This window comes from Emydura macquarii, unplaced genomic scaffold, assembly GCF_026122565.2.
Source record: "Emydura macquarii macquarii isolate MOO-44397 ecotype Brisbane River unplaced genomic scaffold, CSIRO-AGI_Emac_v2 contig_312, whole genome shotgun sequence".
In the NCBI taxonomy this organism is placed as follows: domain Eukaryota; kingdom Metazoa; phylum Chordata; order Testudines; family Chelidae; genus Emydura; species Emydura macquarii.
The window spans coordinates 8,847,179-8,864,350 of NW_027130449.1; the positions used below are offsets into that span (position 1 = coordinate 8,847,179).

The window sequence follows — 17,172 nt, forward strand, 5'->3', positions numbered from 1 at the left end:
AAGAAGCATCTACACTTCTACCCTCCACTGGCTCGAGGTCCCTTAGGGCAGTGCTTCTCAACCAGGGATGCATGTACCCCGGGGGTATGCAGAGATCTTCCAGGGGGTACATCAAGTTATCTAGGTGTTTGTAAAGCTGGGCATCATGGGACAGGTTTCGGGGGATCGCGAGTGCAGGGCTGGCATTAGGGGATGGCAAGTCCAGGGCCACATGCTCCATGGGGACGTTACTCAAAGAAGGTGAGAATTGGTGCTAGCCAAAACCATCCTCCTGCCTCCCTAGCAAATGCCTGCAAAAGGAAAACCTTGCACAGGACCAGAAAGAGCAACAGACGTGGGCTGCCACAGATCAGAGGTGGATTCTCCAGTCCACTGAAATCCCCCTGCCTCCATGCCACATGTCTGCTGGAAATCACCCCTGTACGTGGGCTGGCACAAGGTCGGTACTCTCCTTAAATCCCACCTCAGCCCCCGTGTTTTGGATCCCCCTTGGGCCGCCCTGCACAGAGTGAATTTCACTTACGGGTACCCACAGGTGGTTTTACAAGGGAAGCAGTGTGGACTGATGGAGCATCAGACTGGGAGGGGCACAGAGACATGGGTTCTGTTCCTGGATCTATCATTGGCCTGCTGGGGGATCCTAGGCAAGTCACTTCACCAGGCTCTGCCTCAGTATCCTCATCTGTGAAATGGGAGTCACGGGACAGACTTGTAGATCTACTGATGAAAAGAGCTAGGTTATACATGTATTATTATAGCAAAAATACAATGTAAATACAGCTTGGAAGATCAACACACGCGAGGCCTCTAGCTATGAGACTTTCTGCCCTCCTGCTATAGGAGCTCACCTTCTCCATTTGTTTCAGCTATTCGGGTGCAATGGAGGGTGAGATTGTTTCCTTGTGGGAAAAGAGGTGAAAGCCAGTGGTTTAAGTTCCCTGGGTTAGGAACACATCTTCTCTGTTTGTACTGTGCTTGGCACAATGGGGTATTTCCTGACTGTGCCCTCAGGAGCCATCTTATTATAAAAGCAGAAAAGTAATAATAATATAACCTGTGTAGGGGAATCTGCTATGATCCCTTGGCAGGATCAAAGAGTCAGAATTGTACGGAAGTTTTTATCATGAAAATTTCCATCATGCACAGACCTTGACTGATTGGTTTTTTTTCTTTCTTATACTGAAAACATGCTAGAATTTGAATATGATAAGTCACAAACAAAAACATACTACTGTATCACAGCTCATTATGGGTGACATTCAGCCCTGTAATAGAGCCTGTGCACTTTATAAATCCCAAAGGAGTCTTCCCAATCCCAAGTGTTCAAAAACCGTGAGTCGGGTTCCCCGAAATCTTGAGATTGCCTTGAAAATCATGAGTTTTTGAGGAAAAAAAAAAAAGAATGTTGGCCTCGTTAGAGGTCACGTTTACAAGCTTATCTCTGCAACCACAAGGGCAAGGAACGTCTTTTTTAAAGGCAAGCTGAAAATCTTATATAATCAGATGACTCCGGGAGTAGAGGCTTTAAGGAAAACATCAAAAACATGAGCGTGTGATTAAAACCATGAGAGCTGGCATCACTTAAATGGGAGTTGCTGGCAAGCTACAGAGGGTCAATTTCACTCTGTCATTGGCAACTCTCCTATTTATTTACAAAATAAATCCTTTCAATTAAAAAGCAATTAGTATTCAGAAATAACATCAGACACATTTTATTGCACTCCAAAATAATAACTCAAGACACATGTAGAGTTGATTTTTAACATGTTTTTCTTGACCCAGTAAATTTTTATTTATTCAGTGAAAAAAGTCTGACATTGAAAGACAACAAAAAAAAAAAAAATCCTTCAAAATTGTGCAATAAGATACTAAAATCTTCAGCAGAAATTAGTGATTGAAAAAAAAAAAAATAGAAAAACAATTTAAATGATAAATGTCTAAACCTTACTTTAAAGAGCTTACAGAGGTGAAGCTAATGCTAATCTGTTTCAGACTGGTTGCCTATACTAGGTGCTGCACCTTTAGAATGATCACTGTTACAAATTTAATAAAACCCTTGAAGTTGGTACTCTAAGTGAAGAAGCTCTCTGGATCCAAGGTTACTAATTCAATTACACCAGTCATTCTGAAGTCCATTTGAAAGAGATGTGGAATTTGTCTAGGAAAATATTATTCTGGCCTATCTTGAATATAGTTTCTAAAAGTGTACTGACAAATCTGGTAAATCTTTCATTAAATTGTTTGAGGCCCCTGTAAACAGATGGAAAACATGCTGATTCTGTGTAATGTTTAGCATCCTAGAGCCTGAAACCTTCTCTTTGTCCAGAGCATGATCAGTGGCGGAGCATGCTATGCCAGCCTGCCTCACCAGTGTTACTTCCCACCAGCCCTGGAGAGACCATCCCTAGGTCTGAGAAGAAAGTTCAGTCTCCATTGCTCCTGGCCATATGGTTTTGGGTTCTCCGAGTCTGGAAACAGCTTAGTGCGGTGGTGTCAGCAGGTTTTAATGGTGTGGCCACCTGTCTGTTGAGAAATGGACAGAGATCTTTCCACTCATTTACCAAATACTGATCTGAGATTAATTAGGCTGGAGACCTGAAAGTGGTACTTCCATTAACCAGTAGTACCAATCTGCTATAAAGCCAAGAAAAGTAAATACGGGTTTGGTAGTCAGGATTTTCATGATGCTGCATAAATACAATAGTTTTGATCTCTGACTGCAAGATTGAAATCTCTTTACTGATAATCATGTACCAGTCCTACATGCAGAACATATGCTGCAGTCAGTGGAAGTGCTGCGTGTGAGATCAGTGTACATGTTCAGTCCAGAGCTGAGTGCAGATCTCTATTTTATGGACGAGGCTGCTGCTATACAGAGGACGGAAGTAATTTGTCACAGTAAAGGGAAAAACTGAACTGGTTTCATTTTCCTGAAGGGCCCTCAGGTTTCAAGTTCAGGAAATGGTGCCCCCATGTGTATTCACCATATAGTGAGCATAGTTAAAAGTTCATCAGTTGTCTTTAGTTCAAATGGACTTTAGAGTGCCAGCTTGCTTCTAATGTGTGTCATGGACAATAAAAGAGACTAAAATGTTCCATCAGGGTTATAGAACTAGGAGAGTCACCATAACCAGGGGCCCATCTGACAGCCTTTTAACTGAGGTACTCAATAGTTTTGCTTTGTTACAGTGAGGAAAAACCTAGTCATCACCTCCCAACATTTCAGGTTACAATTTTGCTTCACATTTCATAAAGTTACTGGAACAAGACCAGAACAAAACTTGCATCTGTGAACCATATTTACAAACCCCCCTCCCTCCCCCGCCAAATATCTGTGAACAAGATTCTGTGCTTCAAAAGTTCATAAAAATATACAATTTATCCATAACTGCATCTATCCTGCTCATACTCCCCGGAGCTTATAATTTTTTATTTATAAAAAATACACTAGCCCTGTAAAGCTGCTTCGCCGACAGCACAGTGGTAATTTTTGCAATAAGGGAAAGTTTTGAGGGTTGAGGATGTCTCTCCATTACAGTACTATTCACACAAGGTGAATTTCACCCCCAGGCAGAGAGCTCGCACAAGGCCTATGACCTGCGTAAGTGCCATTTAAACCGTTCATCGAGCAAAAGCAATGGCCAGGCAAAATGTGCAGACCCAGTGCACAGCTTTATTCCACCGGCATTGCATTAAATGAAGCATTGTTAACCAGGAGTATTTTTCATTTGCAACAAAGTGTTTCACTTCTCAGCTGTGCAAAACATAGACTGTTTCCACTTTGAACACTGTCTAAGTGACTGGTATTGGCCAGTCATCCAGCTGAAGTACATCTTTAACTTCAAAATTTAAAAACATCATACTGAAGAATCGCCACAGCATATTAAAGTGGCCATGAGGTTAATTATTGGAATTGGTCCTTAGCGTATGTTTCCCTATACAGGAGCAAAAGGCAATAGGCCAAATTCTGCTTGCCTTATTCAGATGAGTAGTTCCATTGATGTCAATGGGGCTACTCTGGTGAGTACAGCATGCAGGATTTGACCCGTATCAGTGTTCTATGGACACACACGCCCCTTCTGAGCTGATTTTTAGTGATTGTGCAGAAATAACTATTTAATAAGAAATAATAATCATATCCCCTGGGTTAATTTTTCTCTCTTTCCTTTGGCCTTTTTCCCTCTAGACATGTATTTGAAGGGTTCAATAAATCTAGGAATTTGTAACCTTGGGTCAGATTTTTGATCTTGGGTATGCTGGTGTAAATCCAGAGTGATTTCATTTACACCCAACTTTGCTGAAGTCACTCAAAATGTATACCTCAGAACAGCATCTGGCCCGCAAATCAAGTAAAAAAAAAAAGCAAGTCACAACTCGACAAGTTTTAAAATAAAGAGGCAGTGTTCACAAAATCCCATTCAACTTTGGCCCCAGTAAACAAGAAAAGGGAGAACCAGTTTGTCATTGGGGAATGACACTCTGCCAGTGGCTGAAAATATATTTAGTATTTCTCTAGTGTATTGAAACATAGAATTTCTACTGTTTATACATTTTCTTATTTGAAATTAAATGAATCACTTGTTTAGCTAAACATAGTCGGCCCATACTGTTCCCACTCTATCCATAGGAAGACTGCAATTATATTTTCAAGTTACACAACAAAGATGTTTTTGGTTAAAATAAAATATTTATATCATGACAAGACAACACATTGTATTTTACTGGTGTAGAGCTAACACACTTTGCATATACAAAGAATGTATAGATGTGATCCATGAACACTCACTTACATCATTTTGCTCTGGGGCTGGCAAGTTGTTTGACTGTGTGGTAGGACTCTATTGTCACGAACCTAGACAGTGGTACCAGACATTTTTAACTGCTAACGTTTAGCTTTGTAGCCAGTGGTGTGTCTACAGTAAGTGCATAATAGCTAATGATCTGAATATACAGATTACTTCTAAAGTTTGAAGTGAAAACCACAGCTACTTTTAGGAAAGAGTAATGATGGCATATAGTATCCTTTTGTAACCCCAAATGAATTCAAATGTTCAGATAAATATAGCTCCATAAAACACTGGAAAACCTGCAATCTAAGCACTCTCTCCAGCTTTAAATAGTGTGTGCCCCCCCCGCCCACAGCTCTCCCCATCAATATATTGGCATCTTAAAGAAGTTGTAAAAAGAAACGTGTTTGTCTAATTGCATTAGGCAGCATGTATTGAAATGTGTTTCAAAGACAGTTTGTGGCCACTTTTTCCTGTTACGTCATTGACATAAATTGGAAACTATTTAACTAAAGGATCAGGCTACAAATGGAGGGCATGATTAGCGAATCCATTACTATACATAACCCTAAAGCATTTAGGACAATGCTGGTGATGCACAGAACTACATGTACTGTAGTTTTGGTCAGGCACAAAGTGTGGGTCGTAGCTGAAAACTTGGAGGCTTAGAGTTAGTCATCTAAATCCATGTTAAGGACCAGATCTTTGAACAGTTACGCACAAGTAATTTCATGTTGGGACTAATACTATGGAAGCTATGGTACTAACTCATGTGTAAAGTTACTCACATGCATAAGTGTTTGCACAATCTGGACCTTAATCATCTAAATAAGACCCTGACTCAGCAAAGTGCTTAAGTATGTGCGTAACTATACGTACAGGAGTGGTGACTTCAATGGGGAATATTTACGTGAATATAGTTAGGCACATGCTTAAGTACCTTGACAGAATCGGGACCAATTGACTCTGTACCGGAAGACAGTGGGAGCTGTGGGTCCTCCTGAAAATCAGGCCATTTACATGTTTAGGTCTTTAAATATGCATGTAAGTGCCTCACTTTATACTGCCAGGCCTGATTCAGGAGAGCATTGATGCACACACGTAAGTCCCAGTAAAATCAATGGGATTTAAGTACATGGGTGCGTCTTCACTGCCGGCGGCAAATTCACCGCCGTCAGATCGATCGATTGATCTGGATCGACTGAGTGGTCAGTGTAGACCTGCTCAATCGATCCGGAAGTCAATGCATTAAAACCACCCCCTCAGGTGGCGCAGCGCAGTGAAGACGCCGCGTAGCAGAGGAGTTACGAAGTCGATGGGAGTTACGCAAGCTGCTCCTGTCGACTGCTGCTGAATTTGAAGGAAGTGCAGACACAGGCCCATGTTTTAAGTTAAAGTGCTGAAGTGCTTTGCTGAATCGGGCCCCTAGTTTGAAAAGTGTGACCCGGCTTTTTCAATATGGGGGGGGGGGAATTAAAAATTAATTTTTTATTATTATTATGGCAATAACGATTCTGATACCAAAAATCTGCTGCCCTTGCAAGATAAAGCGGCACACATTCTACACAATGTGTACAAAGTCTGATGCTGAAAATCTGATCCAAAGCATATTTCTCAATAAATTAACAAAACAAAAATACTTCCATATAAAACAAAGTCCAAAGGATTTTTTTTAAGTAAATGTAAAACCTTCAGGGACTATATTACTTGTCTCCTTTCTCTCTCTCTGTCTCTCTCTCTCTCTATATATATATAGATAATCTCCTGAATTTTTTAAAATAAATTTCTTATCATCTTAGAAAAATAAAAAGAGTAGCCAATTTAGTCAACAGAAAACATCTCACAGACTTAAAAGCATGCCCAGCAAGCACAGCCTTGTAAGACTAAATTAACGTTAAAACAAAGCAATTTGTTACTAAATCAACCTGGTCTGCATTCACAGTTGATTACTACAAAGTGTTTGTTTTGTTTTGGGCCCATATAAAAATAATGTATTGCAACTCAAAGTGCATTTTTAAAATAAACAATCAACTATTTTTATCAAATGAAATATTTACACCATTTGGTTTACAGTCAGAAATGCGCTTCATGCGATGACCATAGGGACGTCATCTGAGAATCCAGTTATCATAGGGGCTTCGTCGTCGTCGTCATCTCCTGGGAAGCAAACACAACGCTCTGTCACATTGCTACACTGATGCATTTTAAGGCCAGAGGGGACCACTACATCACCTAGTTTGACCTCCTGCATAACCCAGGAAAAAGGCAGTGGAGCATGCTAAGCAAACACTCTCCCATTTGAGCCAATTTCCCCTCGCTAACTGAAGTCGCAGGGGACAATTTGCTTCATGTTGTAGATTTCTGTTCAAACACAACAGTTTTGCTTAATGGGAGACCTTGGGGTAACGATAATAAAAAGCATCTTACATTTTTGTAGGGCCTGATCCGCCACATGGGATCAAACCCTATCAATAGACTTCAAATGGAACAAGAACAAATCCACAGAGGCTTCTGTCCCAAAACGTCCCCAGAAGCCAAAATAGAAGTTATGTGCCTGTTCTGCTTCCATTGAAGCCAGTGGAAGCTCTACAGGAGTTGGATATGGCCTGATATATACACAACATAATTTATTTGCCTTTGAAAATACAGCCATCTCTGGGGCAGTTTTGGCTGAGGACACCAGAGTAAACTCAGTCTTACGAGTGTTCCATGGGATGTGTCGTATCCTCTCAGAACAGACACGGGACTAGATTCTCTGCTGGCTTCAAGTGAGTTCAGTGTAGTTACGCTAGCCGGGAGGTTAGCCTGGAGATCCCAAACCTTTGAAGTGGATGGGAATTTTGTCTCCAACAGGCACAGGATGGAAACCCCAAAACAATAAACAGCATGAAATTCTCAGTGTATCTGACTCAGCAGGATGAAGGATTTAAACCTGTGCTTCCATGTATCAAAAATACCAAGAGATGGTGGATAAGAAGGGAGGAATGGGATGTGTCTGTCCATGCTCCATAGATCCTTCTTGGCCAGAGCTGTCAGTGCATCGGGAGCGCTCCAGTGGATTCAGGTTCACAAACCTCTAATAAAATTTCAGGACATGGAATCGCGCTACTTACCTAAATCGTCACCTGAAGAAAATATGGCCGATCCAAGGCGGGAGCTGTAGTGGCTGTTTGCAAAGGCTGTGAAGCTATTCTGAAGTCTTCTGTGTCTCATGTACAATACAACAAACCCTACCCCCATGGTCACAAGCAACAGGAATAATATCGGGACCACGACGGCAGCTACATCTGTGGATTTACCAGCTTTAGACGCAGAGGCATCTTCATCTATGAATGGGGGGAAAAAACTGCCATTTACAACTGCTGCTTTACAGTGTTCAGGTAACTGCTATCTATTCAGTTTCCTGAAGATCTGCCGGTGGAATAATGACTCCGCGTGGTGTAAAATCACAATGAAATTTAAATTCTGGTAAATGTGATGATTTCCTCTAGATGCCCTCTAGCCGGACACAAATGTAGATTTCTATCAACAATATTATATTCCATTAAGTCCTTGGCCTGAAAGGCGCACAGTAGAAAACCAAAACCAACAAAAACAGAGCAGCTTTCATTTTCATTCTTAAAAGTTAGGCTTTGATCACGTCAGGGTTAAGGCAGAAACACAATGAATGAAAACGTACCCGTTCCTAGCTCATCGTACAGAAGAGTAGCAGGCTCCCCACACATCTGTCCGCTATAAAGGCACCTGGCCTGAACCGTGAATGAATAGTTGTGACCTATCTTCAGGTTGGAAATTTTGAAGAAGTTCTCTGTGGTGTTCCCAAGATAAGCTGTGATATTCATTGTGCTGTCAAACATGTGTATTTCATAACCCTGACATATTTAAAAAACAAAACAAAACGTAGAGAATAAAACTCACATCACTCCGTTCCTCAGCTGAACGAGTCCTGAAGTTCAGGGTTTGCTACTGCTGTCCCTTTTACATTTCTTTTTGCTTGTGAATTTAGCCCCGATGAAAAGTGTTGGGTTGATACCCCACTGATAGCGATAGTGCCAGCTTCCTTCTAGAAACCCTCTCAGTAAGCATCAACCCTGACCTGGAGGGACTAGTTTAGAGCGGAGAGATTTCAGCCCCCATGGACTATCCAGTGCTTAGCATCTCCCTGAAATTGCCAAAAAGGGAATGATGCTTTTGTGACGGATTCCCATCCGCTCACGACTGAATTGAGAACACCAGTACTTGGCTTCCCATAGATCTTCTATCAATTTTTAGATAACACTTTTCAGGCACTACGGATGTGATGACCTACATGTGAAAGGCTCTGTGTCCGATTCCCATTCCCTTAGACCGTTTGATTGCCCCGTGTACTAGAGAATTTCAGAAGAAGGGCAGTCATGTCCTGAAAAGCTGATGGAATGGGTCTCGTAAGCTGTAGTGCTTAAATCACATAGTGATTAACAAAGCTACCTGCATGTTTCCTGAATATCACTTTGTGGAAGAGGGTGTGCTGCCCTTTCAATGAGTGTATAGACAACCCTCATAGGCCAGTGCTACTCTGTTCCAGGTTTTCCTGGAACAATACCTGTAGGAGGGGGTTATGGGTCAGTAAGGAGGAAGAAATGCCCTCAGAGAAACAATCTGGAGTTCATATAGACCAGAATGCTGACCCTAGCTTAGAGTCCTGAGGGAGGAGTCCCATGAGCAAGGAAGGTGGGCTGGAATTTTCTTCCCTTCAATCTATACTTGGTTCCTGGTGGTTCTAACTATTCTCTCGCCTTCAACAACATGAGAGCAAGGCAAGTTGGGTAACGTAGTCCACTGGGACAGCTGTATTGCAGTGCTAGGGAAATACCGATATATCCGCACGCATGCATGTGCGTACACAGACTCACACATCAGTGCACTGTTCTCAAACAATGCGTTTAAAACAGCACTCAATTCACCTCTAACAAAACCATCTTCCTGTTTAAAAAACAATAATCCAAGCAAACTATGGGACTTACCCGGCTTTCATTAAAATTACTTTCTTTCAAGGCTAAACTCTTCCAAAAAAGCAGAATATGGTCATTTTCCGTTATAATTTTTAAGGCATCTGGTGCAGAGAGAGAAACTGCAAATGGGGGAAATGGGCAAACACGTTATTGATAGGTAATGTCTCTAGTTTTAGAAACTGCAATAAACAAGATCGTTACTGGGTGTTTATGTATTTAATTCCTCCATTTAAATAGTGAAAAATTCCCACTCGCCACTTTTAGTGACTGCTCTATACGGACGGTTATTTTTATTGCTTTCCCTGGGAGTTGCAGCTGCTCCGTATCTCTCAGAATCAGGTCTCAAGTATGGAAGATAGGGCTAGATGGACCACTGATCTGATCTGGTATGAGACTCTTCTGCCATCCAGTCCACGTCTTGCATCCAACTGTGGGCACTACTGGATGCTTTGGTGTAAGGTGCTAGATTCCCTTAGTGGACAGCCATGCAATACCTGCCACACTATCCGATGTTGATACTCTTTCCTTACCTGTGTTAATTTTCATACTGGATTCTTTGCTCATGTTCCCGAGTTGAACAATTATATGGTATTTTCCTCCCGGCTCCAGCTTTTTAATGGTGTATTCCACTGTGCTGTTTCGGGTTTTCACCTTGTAGATTTTATCTGTTTTTTTAATTAAATCTTTTACTGCGACAGCGTACAGCTGCAGGGAGGAAAGTGACACGCAGTAAATGATGGAAGCTCCTACCTCCCATTCAGTGGCCAATGATATAAAATGCCAGTTAGCCCATGAGACGCGGAGCAAGAACCACATTTAACAAAGTGTTGGAAACCTGTGAAGTTAATTGGGATTTCAGACTTCTTACGGCACATTATTATCAGCAGGAGGGACCGATACCCCAGAAAGCTATTTACTGACACACTAAATCTAGCAGCTGGGGAATAAGAGGAAAAAACCAAAAATTAAGTCTGCACTTTGTGTTGTAGTTCAATGTAAAATACGATCTTTTGCCATGTTTATACTCAATTTAAGATTCCAGTTTTAAAAAAGGAGGATTTATTGCTCTTGTATTATTATAGATACAATAGTAATATCCCGCCCTTTCATTGTATTTTTCATTAGTAGATCCGTAATCAACAGATTATCTCAAAGAGCTTTACAAAGGCAGGCGGCATCATTATCCCCATTTTACAGTGGGGAAACTGAGGCATGGGCAGGTGAAGTCACTTACCCACGATCGCTCAGCAGGCCAATCGCACAAAGCCTGATTCTGATGTGAATGCCCCTTAGCAAATGCATTGACTTCAGTGGAGTTAGTCCTGAATTACCCCCGAAGCAAGCGAGATCACAATCTGGAGCACAAAGATGCTGAATGCTCCCCGTTAGCGGAGTACTGGTCTTGCCGTTAGAGCGGATCCCTCCCACGTGGACCCGAAAGCACTTTTATGGATTTGAATAACACTGTCCACCAGCGTAAGTTAGGAGCACAAAGATATTACCATATCTTGGTCTGGTGAATCGTAGGGCGACTCCCACTTGATGACAGCAAATGTCTTTCTGGTAAGCACAGAATGCAGGTGTCGAGGGGGAAGCCTATTGTCTGGTATCATCTTCACCACGATGTAGTCGGAAGGCGGTCCTTGGTATGGAGACATGACGCGTACCTTAAAGTGACAGCAGGCTGGTTAAAATCATGTTTTAAGATTTCACGAGCAGACATTAGTCCAAGCTGTACATGTGAGAAGAGTAAACAGAAAAGTATCCTACCAGAAACAAGTACTGCTCGTCCCTGTTCACAATCACCGTGATGTTGTGTAAAGTAGTGGTAGTATTATGTGGGTTCCTATATAGTTCTAGGAACGAAGTGGCATAGAAAATGCCATAGACCTGAAAAGAAGAACAAAAGAGAGGCTATTCAGTTATTTTGTATTGTAGTTGTATGGGATCTAACCTACCAAATGACCCAAACTGTGCGATTCAATCTAAGGTCATGTATTACTGTCTAGGACAAAAGAAGCGCTGGAAATTCAGCACACGGCACGGCCTCTCTCCCACTGACTCAACGTCACAGCATGGTGTTTTATTTTGGGGTGGGAGGTGTTGCTGTCCTTTTGAGGAGACACGAAACTTTGGTCTAGATCCACTCGGGTTATGAAAGATCCTGTGGAACCTTTGATACATCAGGGGAGTTAAACGCGTATATTGCAGTTGCCCAAGTTACTGTACGTGCTGCCTCGATTCCCCAGCTGGATAGTGCATGCTTCATTCTCTGTCCTGAACTGCTGTGCTCTGCTCTGCCTCAGATATCTACCAAAGATGGCCACATATCCTTACAGAGACCTCATCCGCTGTAGTTAATCATATTCAAGATTGCATTACCCAAAAGAGCCACAGTAGTGTGAATTCATTGTTTCATTTACTATCATTCTAAATATTCATATTTAAACGGTATGACAGGGAACAGTCATTTTGCTGTGAGAATCATATATAAAAACTAAATAAGTATTATTTCATCAACTACAATTGGTTAATAACATACTAAAACCTCCTAATTGGGTAATAACTTAAGATTGATTAATAATTAAATCACAGTGTTTTAATAGCGTGTGCTGGAGACACACTGGAGCTACCTGCAGCTCGGGGGCCTCAGTCTGAGTATCACTGATCTAGGGACCAGGGCCCGATTGTGCTAGGCGCTGTACAATATAGGAAGGAAACAAAGACAGTCCCTTCCCCAAAGAGTTTACCATCTCAGTGGATATTTGATGTGATTTGCATCATTTTTCAGACACGTGTTTTGCAGAGTCTGTGGTGCAACTCACTATAAAAGGTGCAAAGTTCACCATGCTTTTCCTAGGGGACGGGACAGGATGTCCACGCAAGCCCATCAAACAAATGGTTTGTGGCCTGAGGTTCCCAGGCTAAACCGAGGACAAGCTGGGACTGGTAAGAAAGGAATGGAGCCTTACAACATTCCTCGGTCCGGTCCAGGTACATTCCACAGCAGTCTGATTAATGGCTTTGGCTTTGAGGCTTGGCGATGCGGGTCTCGCGCCACCGGTCACGACATGCGCAAAAGACAAAGGGCTGTCACCCAGTGCGGTCTTGGCCCAAGCAGAAATTTCATACGGTGTGTGCGCTGTCAGATTACCCACTGAATAAGAAGGGAGAGTTGAGCCATTTGGTTAAGTGAATTATCTGTAATCATTTGGACAGTAAACGAATGCTTTCATAAATATTAAGCACTAATACACAGTCACCTGACTATTTCTTTTGTACTTTCATTTGTTAGGAGTCATTTTTTAGTAAGTTGCACCTGGGAACACCTCACTTAGTCATAACAGTTGTTTTATTGGGATGTCTCGCTAGATCCTGACAGTAGAGGGCAATGATTTCTCCATAAATGATTAGCAGGGACACATTTGATTAGCTTCAGGACTGCTCTGACCTGATGCTGAGAAAGTATGAATTTCTAAGCCACAGTCTTAATACAAAGGTAAAATGTTTCAACCCGATCCAGCCAATCTGGGCATTTTCTGCAGCTCTTTTCCTCCCGTCTCCGCTTGGCATATAATCCTTCCTCCTTCCCAGAGTGATTCAGCTGTGTATTAGCGGGCGAACAGGGAGCCAGCAGCAGAACCTATGCAGAAATCTGCACGTCCTGCTTGAATGCTCCCATTGTGGCAGTGCAGAGTCGTGCATGGAAGAGGAATGAGGGTGCGGATTCACCACCACTCAGCCCCAGTGGCCATAACCCCGTGTAAAGGGAAAGGGCAGGGGCTACATGTGCCAATGTCTACCTGAGGCGTGAGGCTTCATGGCCATGGGAATCCCAATTTACCCAAGTTTTCACAAGGGTCAAGGAGCTTGAAATATTTTGAAAGGGGATCCGAGGGAAAAAAAAGTTTGAGAACCCCTGAGCTACGGGTTTACCTGTTTGTGCTGACTTTTCTCCATCGAGGAACAAAGTCCTTTTTTCCTGCCTGTGGTTATCGAATGTCCAGAAGATATTCACGATATAACCATTCACCTGTCAAGGAGCAACACAGCACAGAATGGATGAGCCGTTTGTTATGCCGTTTTTATATGCTGCTGAACGATACATCTCCATATTGTATGTCCCGTAACAACTAAGGGAACTGGTGTAGTTAAGGGTGGAGCTTATTTACCCTCCCCAGTCCGCTATCTTTTTTACATCACCCCATTCCCCATCTTTCCTCCCCTAATGTTCAGAATCACTGTAATGGGAGGAAAACCAGATTGTGGAAAAAAGGCTGAGCGTTTTTAATAGAGCTGGTTGGGAATTTTGGTCAGAAAATGTTGATCTGTTGAAACCGAAACGGTTTGCAAGAAAGTGGATGTTTCACCAAACCTCCCAAATAAAAAAAAGTTTGGAAAAGTTTCACTTTTTGATTTGAAATAGTTTTGTTTCAAAATTTTAGTTAATTTATGCTTCTAAAAAGTTAAAAAATAACTTGATATTGAAATAAAACATTTTGAAATTAAACAAATGAAATTTTTTGATTGACTCCAATCTGAAATGTGTTTGTTTTTTTTTTAACAGATTATTAGTTCCTAAAAGTGTTTGAGATTTTGACTTTTTTCCCATCCCAAAATGGGACCATCTGTTTTTCAAAATCTCACCCTAGCGAGCTGGGAAAACCATTTCCCTCTGATTTTTAACGGTGAAGGCAGGCGGAAGGTACTCTTTGTTCTTGCTTTGCTGGCTTCTTGTTGTTTAGAATTCCAACACATACAAATATCTAACAAACAATTTACAGCACATGCAATAAGTGCAGGTGCCTTCGTTGTGTTCTGAGCGAAAACTGATTGTGCAAGATAGAATAAAACCCCACTTCTTCGTCTTTCCCCGGGGCTCATTTGAAACTCTCCAGGAAACACCTACCTCAGGTAGACCTACCTTCCCACATGAGATGAACTACGTCAGCCCATAGAATAAGGAAATGTCATTAAGTCTCTAAATTACAAGGCATACATAGTTCTACCAGCATCCTCTGCCTTTGTATGGGAGCTGGGAACCCTTTCATTACATTGTAAACACCAGACTGAAGCAACTTAATTACACATTAAGTACTAAATAATTCTTAAAACAAAACCCCAAACCCTCACTGATAGTATATTTGTTTTCTAATCAGGTGATTTGCTTATCTTGAGGGCAGGATATTTATTTAGCTAAACAAGACTTAAATTGTTATTTTCTTTTGTGTGTGCAGCGTTGCTGTAGTCGAGTTATATAATACCATGTTTTTCCTGCCAAATATTTATGACTGTGATCTAGCTCCCTCTGCTCTGATTCTAGCCAGAAAGTTCAAACTTTACCTTAATGTTAGTGTCCACTTTCAGGGTGAAACTTATGGAGTTTTCATTGTAACTCTCAATATGTATGGTAGGCGGTGGAATGACTGAAGGAAAAGGAAGAAACAGAAAAGCATTCAACACCAAACACATAAAACACAATCCTATTTTTATGAAGCTGGATAAATGCAGATTTTCAATTACTATCCTAAAGGTTTTTCCAGCAAAGTGTTTCCTCATCTATAAAAATGGCTAGAATCTTTCCAGCACCCATCAGTGTTCATTCAGGAACCTATTGAAATAATGTGCTGATGCTCGAAAGGTACATCCTTAAAGGGAAGTTGGTGTTTTACCCTGGGTTGCTTAAATGTAAGGGGTTCTACATAACAGACCATCTTCAAATTCAGCCCTAGGCTTCCCTGTCTTTCTAACCACAGGGTGAAGACAGAGTGGACTGAATGCAGGTTTTTTATTCCTTGTGAATAACGGGTAAAAAGAGAATAACAGGTAAACAGGTAAAAAGAGAAGGAGGTTATAGACAGAGAAGGACAGAGAAGGAGGTTATAGACAGAGCTGGTTGAAAAATTCAGATTAAAAAAAATGCAAATGAAAATTGCTGAATTTCATTCCTCCTCTGTTTTCCAACTAGTTCTAATGATTAGTTCCTGATTGCTCTTCGTGTTACTAAGGACACTGTATTTTCAGTAGCACAGTCTCCTCTTCCCTGTCTTTGTTACAATGGGGAGAGAGTACTTGTACCTAACAAGTCAACGCTGAATTTTAAAAAGGACACTCAGCAACTTAGAGATGAAAATGTAGGTTTTATTTTTAGAGTTGCTGTAAAATCTGATCATTTAAATGATTTCATGAATTAAAAAAAATGAAACAAAAACTGGGTTTCATTGTTGTATTTAAACATTACCCTGCAATGTCTACAGTCTGGCCATTGTAACATTGTTCTAGTATATGGGACTTGTATGAAACAGACTTATCTATGTTTACAGTCCAAGCTACATGAAGTGCAGAAGGCAAAATCAACAGAACAAAACAGGTTTTAGACATTCCTTCAGTTTGAATAACCAAAGGTTCAATTGGTAACAGGAGTATGGAATTTTGTTGTCTAGAACTATGATTTTTAATTTGACAATCTCTCTTTTTTTTTTTTAAGGTGTAAATGGTCTGGCTACTGTATTTATACATAGTAGAGCAAATTCAGTACAAATATTAAATTACCAAGAAAAAGACAGAAAACTACTATTCACGCTAACGCTTACGTTCACATTTTTTTCTGCGTTGTCAGAGTTCATTTAAACAGAAACCCATACAAATATTTACCTTTGCCTTTCGTGGTAGTTATGGATTTGGAATCACTCCAGTTTCCTACTCCCCGACTAGTTACTGCAGCAACCTTTTTCAAATTAGAAGGTTAGTTAAAGTTTTATAATGAAAACAAAGAATGAGTTTAGAACGGGGCTTCTGGTGGAGTGGATCTGATGAGAAATGGACTTTGAAACAGAACACAATAGCTTTTTTAATTACTTGGTAATATAAGGTTTGTGAACAGAGATAAAGCAGAGCTGCTTAGAGTTAATTAAAATTATCTACTGAGATGCATTGCAGATAACAGTATAGGGTGAGACCTTTACAAAAAGCATGTAAAATAAGGGGGGTTGGAATAATTCTGCCCAGTGTAACCTAGAACAATTCCCATGAAATCCGGTCTGGCAGCGAATTAAGGATTTATTTAGAAAGTGTCCTGTATACAGAAGAGAGAGTGCATATTTTAAAGAGCACCTGCTTCTTGCACACAAATGGGGTTATAAAAGCAATAGTAAGAATAACATGGATTCATGAGAATTGTATCCTGCTATCTGAATTCCCATTGACATCAATGAGAGTTTAGCATGTGGAAAATGGGCCGCTTAAGGCTGTACTCTGCAGTGTTTGCTTTACAGGCTTGGCACTCAAATCCTGTCTAATTTTAATGTTGCCGTCAGCCCCCCCTAGCATCTCTCCCACCCCATCCCCAACCTAGAATCATAGAAATGTAGGGCTGGGAGGGACCTTGAGATGTC

The 17,172-nt window shown here is 41.2% G+C and overlaps 1 protein-coding gene across 2 annotated transcripts in view; it reads right to left on the reverse strand.

Annotated features, from left to right (window-relative positions):
- Positions 1–1,626: 1,626 nt before the first annotated feature.
- SORL1 (sortilin related receptor 1) overlaps positions 1,627–17,172 on the reverse strand; it is an 88,656-nt gene continuing 73,110 nt past the window's right edge. For both annotated transcript variants that reach the window (XM_067564672.1, XM_067564664.1), the window contains 11 exons: positions 16,433–16,505; positions 15,122–15,204; positions 13,715–13,811; positions 12,751–12,935; positions 11,549–11,668; positions 11,281–11,445; positions 10,309–10,483; positions 9,791–9,897; positions 8,467–8,659; positions 7,901–8,113; positions 1,627–6,944 (listed from right to left, as the gene is read on the reverse strand). In XM_067564672.1, coding sequence (XP_067420773.1) covers positions 6,874–6,944; positions 7,901–8,113; positions 8,467–8,659; positions 9,791–9,897; positions 10,309–10,483; positions 11,281–11,445; positions 11,549–11,668; positions 12,751–12,935; positions 13,715–13,811; positions 15,122–15,204; positions 16,433–16,505 — 1,482 coding nt within the window. In that variant the 3' untranslated portion in view covers positions 1,627–6,873. The remainder of the gene's footprint in view (positions 6,945–7,900; positions 8,114–8,466; positions 8,660–9,790; positions 9,898–10,308; positions 10,484–11,280; positions 11,446–11,548; positions 11,669–12,750; positions 12,936–13,714; positions 13,812–15,121; positions 15,205–16,432; positions 16,506–17,172) is intronic.